An 18,197-nucleotide genomic window follows, 5' to 3' on the forward strand; every position below is an offset into this window, starting at 1 on the left:
TCAGTACTTAGACATTTATTTCAGATATGCAGTTTACACGCATATTACTGAGCGAAACTGAATTGCAAATATACAAATACCGTAACAAGCATTATCAAATGACGTAACTGGCACTAGTGTTATAAGCATTTAATGAAACTGGTGAGGATAAGTCATGGAAGAGAACTGCAGCACATGGCGTTTTCTTTTCATCCAACCCAACTCCCAGTAGCACCATAATGGCAATACATTGAACACAAGACAGAACATTGGTAACTGTTTTTTCTGATATTCACAACTTTTTTTCCCCTCATTTTTAGTGATTTACATAGCAAAAAGAAAAAAACATTGGACAGTGCAGGCGCTTTGGCCAACTTCAGCTTTTGTTTATCTGTACATCTTCCATGCGCAAAAGAAAAATAAGCCAGCATGTCCAGAAGCCATCGTGACAGCTGGGCAGCCATTGCCCTGCACTCCGACTCTGGGACTGAAGATGCACATCTTGCAAAGAGATGTCACGTGAAAGAAGTCATTCACGAAAGCCTGAGTGAGTCTTTGGTAGGCTAATACTTTGTTATCATACAGTTATCTACCAGTCATTTATTCACTAGGATTTTCTTTTGTGTTTGAAGGTGGCCAAAGAGGACATTCTGGAAAACACGACAGACAAATCCTCCAACGACCAGGCACTTCACACCCAGTCTTTTCCAAGGCACCAAGATTTGACGGGGCACCGCTTTCCCCCCTCATGAAAGGTGACTGCATCTGCTTTACTACAATGCTCATAAATCATTGGATCATTATCTTACAGGTTTTACACAATGTAGAGCAGCCTTATCTGCCGCACGGTTGGTTGCGTGAATAAATAAGTGACCCCACTGTTGTCCACAGGTGACGCCTCCATTCCACCACGTATCAAGTACCAATTTCTTCCGCTTCTAAATGACGTAACACGCCGTAGCCTCACTCATAGTGTACACATGAACACTTCTGACACAGGGCCACATCACCTGGAGGTACGCGATCCATTCCACATGCATTCCAAATAGTGTGCCCAGTTATAAAACAAAATGATCACTATGGATATTCACTGCTGAGAGATGTTTGTAGAGGTCTCCACAAAACTTCTGCTTCCCTTCGAGTTCACGCTAGAATGGTTTTAAGTCACTAATGCTCAGCTAACACCCATTTATCCCACATCCCCTATTTTTTGAGCGAACAGTGCAGGATGTATTACTTATTTTAGCATTTAACATATCAAGAATTACCCAATTTTTATCTAAATACACCAAGTATATGCTTTCAAGCAAAGTTGTGGCAAAAATAAAAAACACGGACGTATTTGTACTGCTGTAATGCACTTGTTAAAGCCTTCATGTCCCTTCACACAGCTCTAAGATCCATATGAAGTATTCTGCCTTAACAGACAGGTATATAAAATGCAGCTGTATCAAAACCTTGCTTCTGCCGGTCACCTGAAGCTTACGGAAGCCGTTGCATGTAATTAAACCAGCTTTCAGACAGGGTTCATTAGTGGTAAATATGTTTTTGCAGCATTTTTTGGCTTAAATTTCAGTCTGAATAGCAGTGCTTAATTCCGCAGCACGTTGTGCATGGTTGTTGTTTGCTTCTTTCAGAGTTTCATCAACACTTAGACCTACATCTGTTGAAGATCCACTAGTAATGCTTTCCTCGGCAATGTAACTCAGCTGCTGAACATCAGTGCCTGAGGCTGCTGCAACAGGCATGGGGATTCCGCTCACCTGTGGAGAGTTTTCCAAGCGATCATTTTCCACCTCTGGGAGAACACTGACTGTGGTAAAGCGAGTATGATAGTCGCTGGAACCGTGGCTACAGGAAGTTTTCATACTTTCCATATCTGAGCAACTGAACTCAGAAAAATGACTCGAGTGAGAATCTGCTACAGATGGAATACTATCGCTAAGAGAGGGAGAGTCAAATTCACTGGAGTTTGTGCTTTGTTGTTCCAACAGCTGAGCATCCATGTCCTCTCTCATCTCATTTATCTTCATGCTGCTCTTCTTTCTCAGCTTACCCTTACATTTTTTTCCTGCTGTTGTTTCTTTGGACCACTTGGTGGCACTAGATTTACTTTCTGGCACACAGGCCGATGAACACGCAGCATTGCTCCGACCTGCAGCACTGCCATCATCAACACTGCTGCTTCCGCTGTTGTGTCTGAACTTGGCTGGCTTTGATTCAATATCCACTTGCACTTCCATGCTGTTGCCTTCCCTGCAACAAGAATGAGCCTGGGTGTAAGCAGTTATCCAAAACAAGCCAGGCAATACAGCGGAACAAACTCCTGCAGCTTTTCAAAATACATTGCAAAAGCAAATGAGAGAAATGTCACCCATTTTGGAAAAAGCATTTAACCTAGTAAACGGCCCAAACAGTAGCAGACAGTCTGAAAATGAAACTGAGCTACAGAGATTGTTCTCCTCTTTGGAAGAAAGCTTGGCAAATACAAGCAATCACATGTAATCCAATTTCTAAGCAAAAAATTGTTTCTTTCATCAAAGTTTTAAACAGAACTGCAGAGGCACGCTTAGGGATCCTTTAGTAAGTAAGGCTTAATCTTCTCTTTTCACATTTCTCTTACCTGTCCAAAGGGATATAGGAGTTGAGAATGGATCCTGCCATTGCTTTGGTACTGGCATTATCACTAACTGTTCCCAGGCTAACTGTACCAGATTCTCCGCTGAGGCTGTAGCGTTCTTTCTGCACATCTGCTTGTACTTCCAGCCTTGGAGAGAAAGAAAAAGGGCTGCATGAGCTGCTACTACAGTTAAAGCACCCTAGCTGAGAATTACTATCACCTTGTAAAGTTTCTCCACCACACAACAGTAAGCACAGTTTCACAGTTAAAAACAAAATTAGATGAAATTGCCAACAAAGTAAAATGTTGCACACAAAATGGAGTTTCTGGGTTATTTCCTCCCTGAGAGTTACAAAAATGAGTTCCAAGCTGAGCTACAATTCCTTCACAGATAATGTACTGTACTCCAAAAACAGATAAAACAATCAAAAGGACACACAAATTCACAACAGTTCCATGTTGATCCAGCTGCAAAATCATGACTTATCAAATAACAGTCAGAGAACTGTGTTCTGTACTCTGCTTTGTTGTACTGTTATCAATTTCAACAGAAATAACAGAAACTTGAAAACAGATGAACCAGGATCATAAGCTTCTTTCCAAACGCCTTCTTTATCTGTGTTCTGACAGTGAACTGGAAGTGTTTGCTTTGCTTTCCTCTCTCAGCTCCTTCAAGAGGAGGACAGGCATACCTCAGCCAGCAGTCACAGCTCTAGACTAAGGAAGATCTCTGTGCTACCCTGCCCTCCTTTTTCTACATAGCCCAGACCTGCAAGCCATTTAAATGAGGTGCTGAACACTACTCATTTTCTTAAGGAGCAAATTCCTTCCAGAACCCAACACAATCCTTTCCAGATACTCCCTGTCTCCTATGGACAGGGAGACCCCAATTCACAGCAGACACTGAGGCAAGGCCAAGGTGTTCAGAAGGGGCAATTCTGTACTTCACAGAATCACAGAATGGCCAGGGTTGGAAGGGACCACAAGGATCATGAATCTCCAACCCCCCTGCCACATGCAGGGACACCAACATCCCCATTTAATACTAGACCAGGCTGTCCAGGGCCCCATCCAATCCGGCCTTGAACACCTCCAGGGATGGGGCATCCACAACATCTCTGGGCAGCCTGTTCCAGCACCTCACCACTCTCTCTGTAAAGAATTTCCCCCTGACGACCAACCTAAATCTCCCTTCCCTCAACTTAAAACCATTTCCCCTCATCCTGCAGTTATCTACCCTTTCAAAGAGTTGATTCCCCTCCCCTCTGTAGGCTCCCTTCTGAACAAGTCAGAACTCGTGATGTCAGCGTGAGATGCACGCAGAGAGCTCTCCCATTAGAGAACATGGCTGTGTTAGCAGGAGGGTTGAAACTAGACGATCACTATGGTCCTTTTCAACCCAGGCCATTCTATGATTCTATGCTACGTTCAGGGCTGGGTGCTATACAGCAGCAAGAATGTCTCTTACCTGTTAAAGCAGTTAACCATTGCACTTCCCGAGAGACTGCCCGTTATACTGGCCCCAGCCAGCGCCATGGTGCTAGCTGTTTCACTCAGGTTGTCTCGAATGGCTCCTATCCTATCCATGTGGCTGCCACTGGCACTCAAGCTGCCAGTCAGCCCACCAACGCTTCCTTCGCCTATGCTGGGGTTGTGACGTGCTTCTGCGACTGAAGTGGTATCTAAGACAGAAAGGAAGAAGGAAGGCTTGTCATTCATAGAAACAGAATTTGCTGATTTCTAGAACATGACCATGGAAATTGTTTCTGAAGTTACGCTGAGAAAAAGGATTTATAAAATACAGTGACAAAAAGATAACTCTCAAAGAAAATGGGACCTTTCTTGGAGTTGCTGTTATGGTTGTATCAGATATGACATACCAAGGATATCCAAAAGTTATCCATGGTGGGGCACGTAACATGGAGTCAAAGATTACAGAAAGTCAGTATCAAATGATATCATCAAGTAATTTAAAAAAATAGCAGCACCACATCAGCAACTAAATGCATTTAATTCTTCCCATTCTACATGAAAAGAGGAAAGCTAGCAGCAAGCCTCTACAAACCAGTATTCTGAAAAAGCAGAATTGATTTTCTTAAAATTTTTACCTATGGGATTGCCATTGCATTAGTCTGGTTTTGGTTCAAATTGGCAAATAAAGCTTTAATGCATCACTGCTTTGAATTAGTATTCTGATAAATGACTTTTAAAAGGGGATACTTTTTTTTCTTAATAAATGAACACAATCATTTTTAACATAAGATTAAGTTGCAGATTCACTGTCCTGCATTTCTGCACTTTTGGCATCTTGCTGACCATTAGAAAGGAGGTGAAATGGCAGTGGGATTCTCAGATTGCTTTCAGTCATGCTGACCAAACTGCACGACTGGATTCTAAGGAACTAAAGCGTGCCAGCTTCAGAGAAAATTCAAAGAGTTGCTTCAGTGATTGGTTAAAAGGAACAATAAGACAACAGCACTCTTTATTGCCTGAAAGTCACTTAATGACATTTAACCTTAGTCAAGAATGAGAAAGCTGTCACCTTTTACTTAGTGCTGTGCAAAAAGCAGGACAACAGCTTACACAGAATTCAAACCACAAGACAGCTGACTGTCTTGCTCTATGTCCACATGAGCAAGTGCTGTACTACAGCACAGCACAACATGAACACAGAAGCTACTCTCTCACCTCAGAGCTCATCTTTTAGCACAGAGCGGAGACAGCCCTGACCATGCTGCACCTCTTCTGCAAGTAAGTACTTTGGGTATCTGAGCCTATCAAATATAAGTAAGTCACAAAGTCCAGAAAATAGAACATCATCTTACCTACAGCTGCATTTGTTCCACCAACATTTATATCATTTTCATCGTCAAATTCTATCCTAACACCTTTGCCATTGCCTGCTGAAACACCACAGCCTCCACTTCGGCAGAGGGAGATCGGCACAACTCCGTACACATAGGCCAGCATGATAGGAACACCAATACCTGCAGAGGAAGGTACCATCTTGAGTTAACTAAATGCAACTCAGATTTTGCACTCTCTTATGAAAGTGATTTCATAGAATGACGTTTACTTAGCATTTCAGGCTTCAAAGAAACTAGGGGAGAACAAAAGTAAGAAATACTGATAAATCAAGTGAAGTGACAGCAAAAGTACTTTCACTGGGCACAAGGGCCCCGTCTCAGAACTGGAAGGCAGAGAAGCACACTGCTGGGTGAATTACTACTTCCAATGTCTATAACTTCTTTTATAGACAAAAAAAAGAACATACTTTATATTCCTATAAATTCAGTTGGACTTTGCATTCACTGAAATCAGATGGGGCTTTGCTATTGATTTTATGGGCCTCACCATCATTACTACTGTTGGATCTTTCGTATTTGCTGTATCATGCAGATTCCATCTAAGAATTTAATCATACAATTTTTCCTTAAATGTAAACAATTCTGGGGGGCAAGGAGCAGAGGGAAAACAGTGAAAGAAGCCACAGGCTAAAACACATACATTATGTGCATGTTTATCCCACCACTTTTAATGGACTGTGAAAGTTATTTCTTCGCTGTAAATGTGTAAATTGCTGCTGCAAGCCCACAGAAGGTACAAAAAATGGCAAAGCTGGCACTTTCTGAAAGAGCCAGGAAAGACACAGACCCAGTGCAAAGGCTCCTCAGTCTAACCTAAATGAAAGACTCCAGCCATAAAAAGTCACTGGTATTGTACTATAGTTTGTCAACTACTGTAATGTTGAATTTAAAATACTGTTTTTCTTCTGTGTTGAGGAAAGTTTGTTAGGAATTATTTAAATTATTAGAATATGAATAGACTCTGTAGCAAAAGCTTTGTCTTAGTTATTTAGAAGAAGCTCTATATATTTCAGTTTTAAGACAGATGACAATGTGACAACTTCAATTTGCAAGATAAAAATAATTAGCTCTTCATTTTATGCCATGTTTCCCAAAGTACTCTATCCTCCATTCTACCCCAATAAATGTGTAACCACACTCCTTGTGTGTTGTTTTTCATTTTTTTTTATGTCTTGATTTCCGTACCTGCAAAAGGAAACCATAAGACTTATCTCAGCTGAGCGTTTATTCATGAGTGCTTACGCAACTCTGGTTGCAAGGTGTAACCAATATACAAAATAATAATATTTGCTTACCTACAGTTACTGCAGCTACAACTGGAGAAACAATTACAGACAGGGTTACACCACCTGCTATCGCCAGGTTCCGCTTGTGCTTTGAAATGTCTTTGCCTTCGTATCGATTGTGAATCTTGAAAGAAGAGGAAAATGGGTTTATAGGGCATTACAATAATCAATAATACACTGCTGCAATGATGGAAAAACTGACAATTTGGAATCCATATCCTGCTCTCTTCCATACAGACTACATTCTATGCCACGATTTACACCTAAGAAGAAAATTCTTACACATCTTAATTTAGGCATGTCTTATCTTAGAATTTAGAAGCCCTCCAATTCAGCTCCTAAGTGTTTAATTTCAGCCTCAAGAAAGCTAACTCACTAATAAGCTTTTGTTGTTGTTGTTTATTTGTTGAATCATGACTCTAGCTTACATGGTCGAGAAAAGTAAACAATTTTGAAGATCAAAGCATTGCCTCCTCCAAGCAAATTGACACTTCCCATTCCCTGTCGTCTTTCCCCCAAACAGTATGAAGTGAAATTTTCACAGATAATTAGACCTATGGAAACACAGATTGAAACACCAGAGGCATGCAAATCTTGCAGTAAGGCAGCCTTCACCAAACATAACCTAAAGGGAGGGAGAGTGAGAACTCCATTGCTCTGGCACCCTCATGACAAGCCATTGAGTAAGAGACTATTTCAGCAAACCAGCAAATAGCACTGTGAAGTCTCAGATCAGGAGATCCTCCTCAGAAGGATCTGCTAACCCAAACCCTTACTGATGGTTTAGGTCTGCCATAACTCTGAAATACAACCATTTCAAACTCAACTGCAGCAAATCATGAATTTGGAAGGCCTTCAAAAATCACTGTTTTGCAGAGATTTCCTACTTCATTTTTATTTAATTCTCCCTAAGAAAGTGGCATTTTAGGCATGATGCTTTGTCTGTCAGAACTCTTGGTTAAGACAAAATTACAAATGATCAGCAGATCTCTTTCTTGGCATCATGCTAAGTTAATTCTCAGTATATCTAAGGAAGAGCAAAGAACAACAAGAGGATAATCACAGTATTATTATTATTTTTACATCAAACTGCCACTGCAACAAGAATAACAACACAAGCAGAACTAAGTTTTATAATGTGTTGTGCTCTGTAAATTAAATGTTAAATTTGCTAGGATAGTTCTCACTCTGGAATAAAATAAGAACTTGCATTTAGGCAAGACAGGCAAGGAAAAGGAATAGAAAACACTGTGATTCTACATAAAGAGAATGCATGTACTTGCTCTGGAGTACATTATACAGAGAACAACACTGAGTGAGGGAGCACATGAGTGTGGAACATACCTGGAAAGCATGTAGGTAGTAGCTTAACAAGAAAAAAAAATGAATACTCTCACAGCATGAGTGTGTAGGAGTTACAAGCCCAGGAAGACTTGGTGTTAAGGGACTCTGTGAGCCATTAGCAGTATCCTTCCCTGAACTAAATTTTACTATTATGGGCAATTTTACCCAAACAAAAGTAACACATCAAAAAAAGAATCCATAAGCAGTCTGGATTTCTTAAAAAACACAGAGTAACAACTTCTGTGCCTGGGAAGACCATGGAACAGATCCTCCTGGAAGAGATGTTACAGCACATGAGGGATGAGCAGGTGATCCAAGACAGCCAGCACAGCTTCACCGAAGGAAGGTCATGTCTGACCAATCTGGTGGCCTTCTATGACGCAGTGACGGCATCGATGGACAAAGGAAAGGAGACCAATGTCATCTGCCTGGACTTGTGCAAGGCCTTTGACATGGTCCCACACCGCATCTTTATCTCTTAATTGGAGAGACATGGATTTGAATGGTGGACTATTTGGTGGATAAGGAACTCCTTGGAAGGTCACAGCCAGAGGACTGTGGATTCCAGGTGAGGTTATTGATGAGTGGTGTCCCTCAGGGGTTCATCTTGTGTCTGGTACTCTCTAAGATCTTTACCAGTGACTTAGATGATGGGATTAAGAGCACCCTCATCAAGTATGCTGATGACACCAAGCTGGGCAATGCAGTTGATACAGTAGATGGAAGGGATGCCATTCAGAGGCACCTTGATAAACTCGAAAGCTGGGTCCACATGAACCTAATGAGGTTCAACAAAGCAAAATGCAAGGTTCTGAACATGGGTCAGGGTAATCCCAGATATGTATACAGACTGGGAGAAAAACTCCTTGAGAGTAGCCCTGCTGGGGACTTCGGGTTCTGATTGATGAAAAACTTAACATGAGCCAGCAGCGTGCACTGCCCAGCCTGGCAGCCTGGAAGGCCATCAAGAACAGAAGTTGCCAGCAAGGCAAGGGAGGTGATGGTCCCTCTCTATTTTGCTCTCGTGAGGCAAGCTGGAGCCTCCAACATAGGAAACACGTGGAGCTTTTGGAGAGGGTCAGAAGAGGGCCACGAAGATGTTCCAAGGATTGGAGCACAACTCCTATAAAGAGAGGCTGAAGAAACAGGACTTGTTCAGCCTGGAAAAGAGAAGGGTACAGAGAGACCTCAGTGTGGACTTCCAATATTTAAAGAGAGTTTATAAACAGGAAGGAAGCCAACTTTTTACATGGATAGATAGTGACAGGACAACAGGGAGTTGGTTTTAAACTAAAGGAGAGGAGATTTAGATTAGATAAAGGGGAAGTTTTTTACTGAGAGAGTGGTGAGGTGCTGGCACAGGCTGCCCAGAGAGGCTGTGGATGCCCCATCCCTGGAGATGTTTAAGGCCACTGGGCAATCTGATCTAGTACTTGATTTAGCAGCTGGCAACCCTGCCTATGTCAGAGGGGCTGGGACTTGATGATACCCAAGGTCCCTTTCAACCCAAGCCATTCTCTGATTCAGTGAACACTGGTAAGAGACTTCAGAATTCTGAGCAAAGAATGCCCAAATAAAAACATTAGGCCAAAATAAGAGAGATTTCAATAACAGCAGAAAAGTGATAGATTACTAGATGCATATCTATAAAAATGAGCGAGAATGAGTGCTTCCGAGCAGAAGCTATAGCAAGACAAGCACAAACTCTGCCAGTGCAGAAGAAAATGTTGCAGAAGAACAAAATAGCTTCCTCTACTGAAGAAGTAATGTTAAAAAATGGAAAGTAGGTCAGATTACTTTCAATGGGTACAAAGGAACAGCATGAGGGTGTCAAGACAAAAATCAGAAAGGTTAAAATAGAGGAGACAAAAAAGGAAAGGACAAAGCTAACAGGAAGTTATTCTACAAGTACAATGCCAGCAAGAGGAAGACAAAAATCAATTTGCTATTTAACAGAAAGGAAAGACAGCCAGCAGATTAAACTAGAGGCTTGTTCCATTCTTTTTTCCTTCAGATGTCACCAAAGATTTACTGTGAGCCAGGTGACAAAGGAGTGAGATCTGCAGGAAAACAGCAGGTTAGAGCACAGTCGCATGAGCTGATCTGAAAAAGCAGGCCCAACTTCAGAGCCACTAAGAATAGATTTCTGAAAAACATTATTCATAGAGTATCTTTGAGGGGGAAAAAAACTGGAAGAAGTTAAATTGTAATGATAATCTTTTTTTTAAAAAGGTACAAAACAAGGACCTGCAGAATTAAAGGCCAATGAATGAAACTTCAATTTCCTGAAAACCAGAAACTTAAGAGACACCAATGCAAAAGCAGGAAATAAAGAGATCATAGATTTTTTCAAGTGGAGATCACGTCTGTTTTAATTTCTTTGGTGAGAGGATAACTGGCCAAGATGATAGGGAGAAGCAGATATCACACAGAGACTTGAAAGTTTTCTTACATGGCACTCAACCTGGTTATAATGGCCAAGACTGAAAATAGTCTAGAGAAGCAACTATTACCTTCATGTGAAGCTGACAGAAAACCATCAGATTTACTTATTACTCCCCAAACTGTAACTTCTCCCCCTTCTATCCCTTTCAAGTGATGTATTCAATATTTTCATTAACTTAGAAGAAGGATGGAAGAAACAACCAACTTTTTCAGAGTTACAAAAATGCCAAAACTCATACTAGTCTTAAGGAATTGGGCCGAAAGAACTGGATGCATTACAACAGGAATGGGTGCATGACTTACCTCAGGAGGAGAGCAAAGCATGACTACTGTGAAAATGGGTATGGGTTTTGTTGTACATGAAATCAAAATAGCACGGTGTTGAGAAAAAGACAAGTTACAGTTACACAAAGAGAATCACTCTTTCATTTAACTCAGCAGCATTAAAGCTCAGCTCCATTGCTTTATAAAAAAAGGGATTCTTTTTTCCTTCCCTCTTTCTAAAGATTGTTCAGTTCTAATGGACACAATGGAAACTAGAGATTAAAATAACGAAGTAAAATGGCAAAATATAGAAATCCTCTTTCAGTGTGTCGTTCTACCTGTTTTATGACTAACTACATAAAAGCACAACTGAAATCAGTCTTAAGCAATCTTTTCCCCAGCCCCCCTCTCCTGGTGAAGACGACCAACTGAACACAGTATTTTACCTTCCGTCCCACATACACAGGAATTCCAATAATCATAGCAGGAATAGCAATGCCAGCTATCAATGCAATTCCTACAGGAGCTCCAACAAGTGTCCCTAGTTGCCACAGTATTTTCTTCTTACGACTCCATGGTTTCTTTCCCCAAAACGTGCAACCTGATGGGCTAAGACAGAAGTAGGAAAACTGTAAAGAACTTGTAAGCAAACTGACACAACTACACAGTACTTAGCTGCTATCTAGTTACAAAACTATTGTTCTGGTATCTGTCACTTGAACCTCAGAACATCAGTTATCACTTCAGACTTTTACAGAGGCTTTGCAGCAGATTTTGAAATGCAAAGGAAAGCATATTGCATGTTACCACACCCAGTCTGTCATTCAGAGGTAACGTAACATAATCAGAATTGCTGTGTAGCTTTATATGAATACAGTACAGCAGTACCAAGAGGTCAGTAAGAATATGTTCATCTATAACACACCATTTGTTCTACAACATACACACTGTACACATGCAACTTAGAAAAATATTTTATAAGAATAACAGTGCACTGACTTTTAAATACTTGCACTGAAAACTAACGTATTCTCAGATATAGATACTTCAACTTTGATGCTCTACTACAACAGGAAGAAGGCCAGACTTACAGCACATAGCAATGTACTTTTATATAACCTGAAAAAATAAGTTACCAACCGTACAGATCTTTTTTTCTTCAACGTACCTTAAATAGTGTAAATCTGAGATCTCTTTCATACAAAGCCAACAGAATTCACAGCCACAGACAGCACAAGTCATATGATTGCAGCTTCCATCATTCATTTTTATTATATAAGCAGCACAGCGTGGGCATGGCTTTATGTCATCAGCTGTTTAAAAATGAATATTAAGATCTTATCAGTTATTAGGGCAGATAGATTTAATCAAAAAAAAGACAGATACTTGGGAAAGCTGACTGAACCACCATCTTAAAAAAATGGAGAAAGTTTATTGTATGGCTTGCGTTACAAACCATGATTTGGCAATGACTTCTCTGACATCTATTTGTATTTGTAAGCCCTGGACTGAATAGCACTGATCAAAAATAAAATACATAGGTTCACATTCAAGTGATTCAATAGTTAATGCACATACTGTTTGAGGATTTTCTAGGCTTAATGCAGTACATTAGAGTCAGACATTAAACATGTATGTTAAAACAGGACTGACAACATGGTCTTTCTAAATATAATCCTCTTTTACATTTCATGCTGTTATGAATCTTTTATTTGAATTCTGTCTCCACTGCATTATGTCGTCTTATCATAAATCCACCTCCTGTTCTACATTAATTGCATTTCTTTGGTATCACTGTCCTCTTCTTGATTTCTCTTCACAGCAATACTTATTCCCTACAAAAAACTATTGTAGGAAAGAAGAAAATTCCAGAGGTTTTCCTTGTTCTTACATCAAATATTTAAAAACTGTGGTTAAGCAGCTAGCTCTACCATCAGCAAATAAGAGGTCATTGAGCAACAGTGAAATACTTGTACAGTGACACAACCACAGACGTGATCTTTGCTCCTGCCCATCACTGGTCAGCACATGTACTTTGAGACAAGCTATTTATGCACAGCAGATGAAGTAACTTGCAGGTCCCTAGTACAAAAGTCCCGGTCTCCTACCTCTGTGCTAATAGCATGCACAAAGGGAAAACAGGGATATACCTTATGCCTGATGTAAGGAATAACCAAAGAGGTGAGGAACCAACAGAAACTATCTACTTGTACTGACTCCAGCACAGTCAGGCAGTGAACAGCTAAAACAATGCACCAGCTAATCCCAAATAAGAAGAGACACACAACTTACAGGGCAGTAACTAAACTGAGCATGGATGTGGTAGAGCTACTTGTGATCACACTAGTAGGGACTGGAAAACAAACATGAGTTGGCATGCTAATTTATTTAAATTTTAAAATCCACTTGAAAATTAGAGCAAAATACCAATTTCTAAGGCAAGATGGTGAGCTTTTTAATACGAGCCAGAACAAACAAGAAACTAAAGGCTTCCAGGGCTAGGGCTGGATTAGGGAATGACAGTTCTAACCACATTCAAATTGTAATAGATTCTTTCCCAAGACATGTACTGTGTTTTGGCCAGACGCAAAAGCTTCAAGCAGATCAGAGCTGGGTGAAATCTGAAGACCATTCTTATTTATGGCAAACTGGACTCAGTCTGCAAAACACTGTTCTGAAGGGCCTTTTCTGAAGGGCCTTTTTTTTTTGGTTAAGTATAGTTTTTCAGAAGTTGGAATTGCTTGCTTTCTGATAGTCAAAGAGATGAACATGTTATTGAAAAAGAGAAATTAGGTAACTCTTTGTGAACAGGGGCTAGCCTACTCAAAAAATGTCTCAAACAAAGCTGGCATCAGACAAATAGACTCTTCTGAAAACAGAAAATCAAGTGTTTTGGGAGCTTAATTCAGTTTTACAGTTTTACTACTAGCAGCCTTCTAAAAACAAAGATAGGTGCCCTGGTCAGAGAGTACTTCAAGTATTAACTTCAAAAATTTGAATTCAAACCTAAAAACATATGTTTTTTGTTTCTGAAACACAAAGAAGTTATCATCTTCCAAGCTACTATTATGTCATTTCAAAGTTAATCGTGCAATTACTAGGAATGTATTTTACAGGCACAGGATCCTAATCATACGTACCTGCTGCTCCAGACTCCTGGCTGTAACTGATAGATGAGGAACGGATTGTTCTCAGGCGCAGACTCTGAGCTCTCTCCTGGCGAGCAGCATCACAGGTCTGGTTCGGATGCCAAATCTGCTTACAGTGATAGCAGAACTCAGTTCCACAGCCTTCTCGTCCGCATGTAAGTTTGGGACAGCTGGCACATCCAAATGCGATCACAGCATATCTTGAATGATCAAGAGGGGCAAAAGAGTTTTGTTAACAGAAATGTTTTTCATTTACAGACTAAAGCTAAAAAGAGCTGCCAGAATAGCTGAAGCAGCAAGGAAGGCTGTGGACACCAGGAGCTGGCACCATGCCATGCCAGCACAGGTTCCATACCACCTCGATCTGTCACGTGCATACTGCTACTATAGTTGATTAAGACTGCACAGAAGCACTCTGATCAATGCAACACTTTGTTCTCTCCAACCTTTAATGGCTTCAGGTGGTAGTGAAAGTGCTGAATGCAGTACTGAGAAGTTGAAGGTCAGAAAGCAGCAATGGTTAGAAGAGTGGGAGAAGAAAATCAAAAAACTTAGAAAAAGTTACAGCTTCAGAAGTGTCCCAGGCACTCTGGACACATCTAAGTAGGATTGTGCCTCTGTCACAGGATGGTCTCTACCACAGGAGCAGTAGCATCAGCTGTTACTCCCAAGGCAGCTGACTTGCTGCTCTGCAACAGTTTCTATTTTGCTGGTTGTTCCTAGCTCAAATGCTCCTCAAACTTTTAAAATATCAAAACAGAGTAAGTATTTTTATAAAATACTCCATTATTTTAAAAGTTAATTTCAAACCAGAAATGCATAAATAGATGGGAGTTTGGGACATCGTTACCAGCTTTACTCTGACAACACTAACAACCAAAAAGCTCCCGAAATGCTGAGACTTATAAAACTGTTACATTATTTTGTAATCAAACAACCATCAGCAACCACATTCAATGATGCTGCTTCCACAAGTCACAGCTGAAAATAAATCCTGCCACAGGTTTAAATGTTGAAGTTTATATGATAAAGACACAGACACGTATTACAATTCACACCAGGTCAGGTCCTAAACAAATATAGAAATACACAGATATACATACATATGCACACACCTCTTAATTCCTGCCCCACTGTGACATTTTCAATGCTTTGATGCAATAGCTTTATTTTAAATAGAAATGCTATATCCCCTGCTGAGAACACTCAGATGTACAGCTTAGCTCTTACTAACAGCCCCTCTGAACAGACATTAGCAGATCTGTAAGCACAGCATGGCTTAAGTTTATGGCTGTTCATAGGAAAGTTGCTTTACTGTAAAAAAAATTAAGTTGTACATTATTAACAGATCCTATCCCATGTACAGCAGTCGCATAAAATTCATGTGAAACATTCACTAATGTTACTAAAAAACTACTTCTGCACAAATCATTACCTGAAAATGTAGCTATTTCAGTTTTGGAGCTGATAGGTCTGAAGCTTCGTGAAGTCCTATTGGCTTCATTCATGAATTAAAACAGCAGGTTGGAGAACAAGCGTTTTCAACTCCTAAATTACAGATGCTGTAGCTACAAAAATTATACATGCTTGCCTGTTTGCAAACATTTCTTGCTTTCCAAGTAAAAATTTGGTCAATAATTGTCAGACTCTTTCAGTTGTTCAGTGCCAAGTTAATCAGCTCAATTTTCCCCAGTTAGAGCAACTTGAAGAAATAATTGCTTTGTATGCATGCAAAACAACTCTGATCCAAATGCTTCTTCAACATAAAGGGATACATCAAAGAGGTGCACTGGGCCTGTGCCTGAGGTTACTGGGCATTAGCACATCTGCTGTCGAGGACAGGGCACATCCCTGATGGCACACGCCTTCTGGGGCTGATGTACCAGACCTTCAGAAAGGAACCTTTCAGACCACAGTAAACCTTAGGTCACACTGTGCAAGATTCCAGGCTTCACCTCAAGGCCCTGCATTCATTTCAAGAGCCAAACTCCGGGTAACAGCAAGTAAAAATAATGGGAGAAGAACAAATAATTGCAGAAATGGTGTATGGTGAAGGAATGAAGAACCTGTATTCTGCCCAACCCACTCCTTGCTTGAAAAAGATAGAATCTCAGGATCGCTGCTCTCTTCTAGTAACGTCAGCAATGTAATCTCTGAGCAAAATCACTAAATAATCAGGCAGAATAAAGGACACAACACATCTGGAATACGGATTCACTGCAGGCTTGTTAAAATGGCATCTGACAACTCATATGCTGAAACAATCCCCAGAAATCTGTCTGGAAGAAAACCCAAGAGGTTTCCTCATCCGTTGTCCTTCCCATGGAAAGATCAGCCACTGGCCCACATCCCTACCAAGGCATTGCAGGCAGCTGCAGCTGGCCCACACACTGACCCTATGACACTCACCCCGCTTCCCTCCTTTCCCACCCCTGCAGTCTCTTCCTCAGTTTGCACTCAACAACTGTAGTTTTAATAAAAACAGTAATTCTTCTGATAGAGACCATTTTTCACATGATGTTTCAGCATCTAAAAGGGGGCTGTAAGAAAGAAGTGGACAAACTCTTTAACAGGGTCTGTTTTGATAGGACAAGGAGAAACGATTTCAAACAACAAGAGGGGAGATTTAGGCTAGATATAAGGAAAAGGTGTGTTTTTTTTTGTTTGTTTGTTTGTTTTTTTACAATATGGTAGTGAGACACTGGCACAGGCTGCCCAGAGAGGTGGTAGATGCTCTATTGGTGGAGGTCAGGTTGGACAGGGCTCTGAGCAGCTGATCTAGCTGTGGACATCCCTGTTCACTGCAGGGGAGTTGGACCAGATGACTTTTAGAGTCCCTTCCAACTCAAACAATTCTATGATTCTAAACCCTGAAACAATTACACCAGGTGTTTCGTCGATGATAAGCAGAAGTGCTCTCACATATCATCTACTCAGTTCACTCTCTTACCCATTTGAGCAGAAAATTATTCTTACCAAAATGTACAACTTCAGGAAACACTGCTTCCCTCTGAACTTCTTACACCTCCCTTTCCTACTTCGGGATTAATTGCAAATTCAATAAATACATTCCATCCACCTCCTTCAAGAAAACATTGATTCAGGCTAACATCAGGGCAGCTATCATCACATGCTGCAATCTCCCAGTAACACACACCACTAACTGATGAGAGAAGAAAGCCCTCCACTTTAACTGGATATCGTGCAAACTGATTGCAGCAATTGGAGAAGTATGACTACTGCTGTACCACAACTACTAGAGCAAATGTCTGCTGAAGTCTGTGCATACCCTAAGTGGCACGGGACCTTCACACAGTGTTAGCACAAAAGCTGAATCATGTTTGCTTCTCTAAACCTCCCCTCTGCATAACCCTTTCCTCTACCCTCTTTCTAATCACTACATCCTAAAAATCCCCGATATTACTCTCCCACTGCTTCTCACTTCCCCTTCCCACCTCTTCTTGCATGCTGCTACCAGCTGCCTTGGCTGCCAGCTGGACCAGAGGCCAAACTAAAAGCAAGATCTGCAGGATCCATACACAGCTTTTCTCTCACCGAAGGCATTATTGGTCATCTTTCTTCTACTTAATTATTGTGGTGTTGCTTTTTTTTTCCCCACAGAACTTAGTAATTGAATTATGCTGAAAGCTTTTTTCTTTCAATCTAAATATCTTGATTATACGTGATGAGAACAATGGAGCTCACCCTGCCTCCCCCACATTCTTTTCTTTACAACCGCCTGCCTTACTCTCCACTTCATCAGAATTTTCTTGATAGGACAAGGGGGAAAGGTTTTAAACTGAGACAGGGGAGATTTAAGTTAGATCTTAGGAGGAAGTTCCTTCACCCAGAGGGTGGTGACACACTGGAACAGGCTGCCCAAGGAGGCTGTGGATGCCCCATCCTTGGAGGCATTCAAGGCCAGGCTGGATGTGGCTCTGGGCAGCCTGGCCTGGTGGTTGGTGACCCTGCACATAGCAGGGGGTTGAAACTAGATGATCCTTGTGGTCCTTTTCAACCCAGGCCATTCTATGATTCTGTGATTCATCGTCAAACTATTTCAAGGTACTGAAGGTCCCAAAAGCAACCAGAAGGATGGGAGCAAGGCAAAACACAGCCACATAATCTCCTGTTTCTTTGGGACAACAATGATAAAGGTTGTTCCTGTTGATAAGTATCCAATGATACATCTGTAAGAATTATCTTCACTGTCCCCAACTCTTTAAATAAACTTTCGATTTTC

The 18,197-nt window shown here is 40.9% G+C and overlaps 1 protein-coding gene across 11 annotated transcripts in view; it reads right to left on the minus strand.

The window, feature by feature from the left end:
- The window catches only part of RNF19A (ring finger protein 19A, RBR E3 ubiquitin protein ligase), a 58,769-nt gene continuing 40,572 nt past the window's right edge, over nt 1-18,197 (minus strand). For all 11 annotated transcript variants that reach the window (XM_031591080.2, XM_090137846.1, XM_031591077.2 and 8 more), the window contains 8 exons: nt 13,946-14,154; nt 11,974-12,118; nt 11,252-11,414; nt 6,762-6,876; nt 5,425-5,586; nt 4,068-4,281; nt 2,603-2,746; nt 1-2,235 (listed from right to left, as the gene is read on the minus strand). In XM_031591080.2, coding sequence (XP_031446940.2) covers nt 1,545-2,235; nt 2,603-2,746; nt 4,068-4,281; nt 5,425-5,586; nt 6,762-6,876; nt 11,252-11,414; nt 11,974-12,118; nt 13,946-14,154 — 1,843 coding nt within the window. In that variant the 3' untranslated portion in view covers nt 1-1,544. The remainder of the gene's footprint in view (nt 2,236-2,602; nt 2,747-4,067; nt 4,282-5,424; nt 5,587-6,761; nt 6,877-11,251; nt 11,415-11,973; nt 12,119-13,945; nt 14,155-18,197) is intronic.

The sequence above is a fragment of the Phasianus colchicus genome, chromosome 3 (assembly GCF_987193195.1).
Source record: "Phasianus colchicus chromosome 3, bPhaCol1.hap1.1, whole genome shotgun sequence".
Classification (NCBI taxonomy): domain Eukaryota; kingdom Metazoa; phylum Chordata; class Aves; order Galliformes; family Phasianidae; genus Phasianus; species Phasianus colchicus.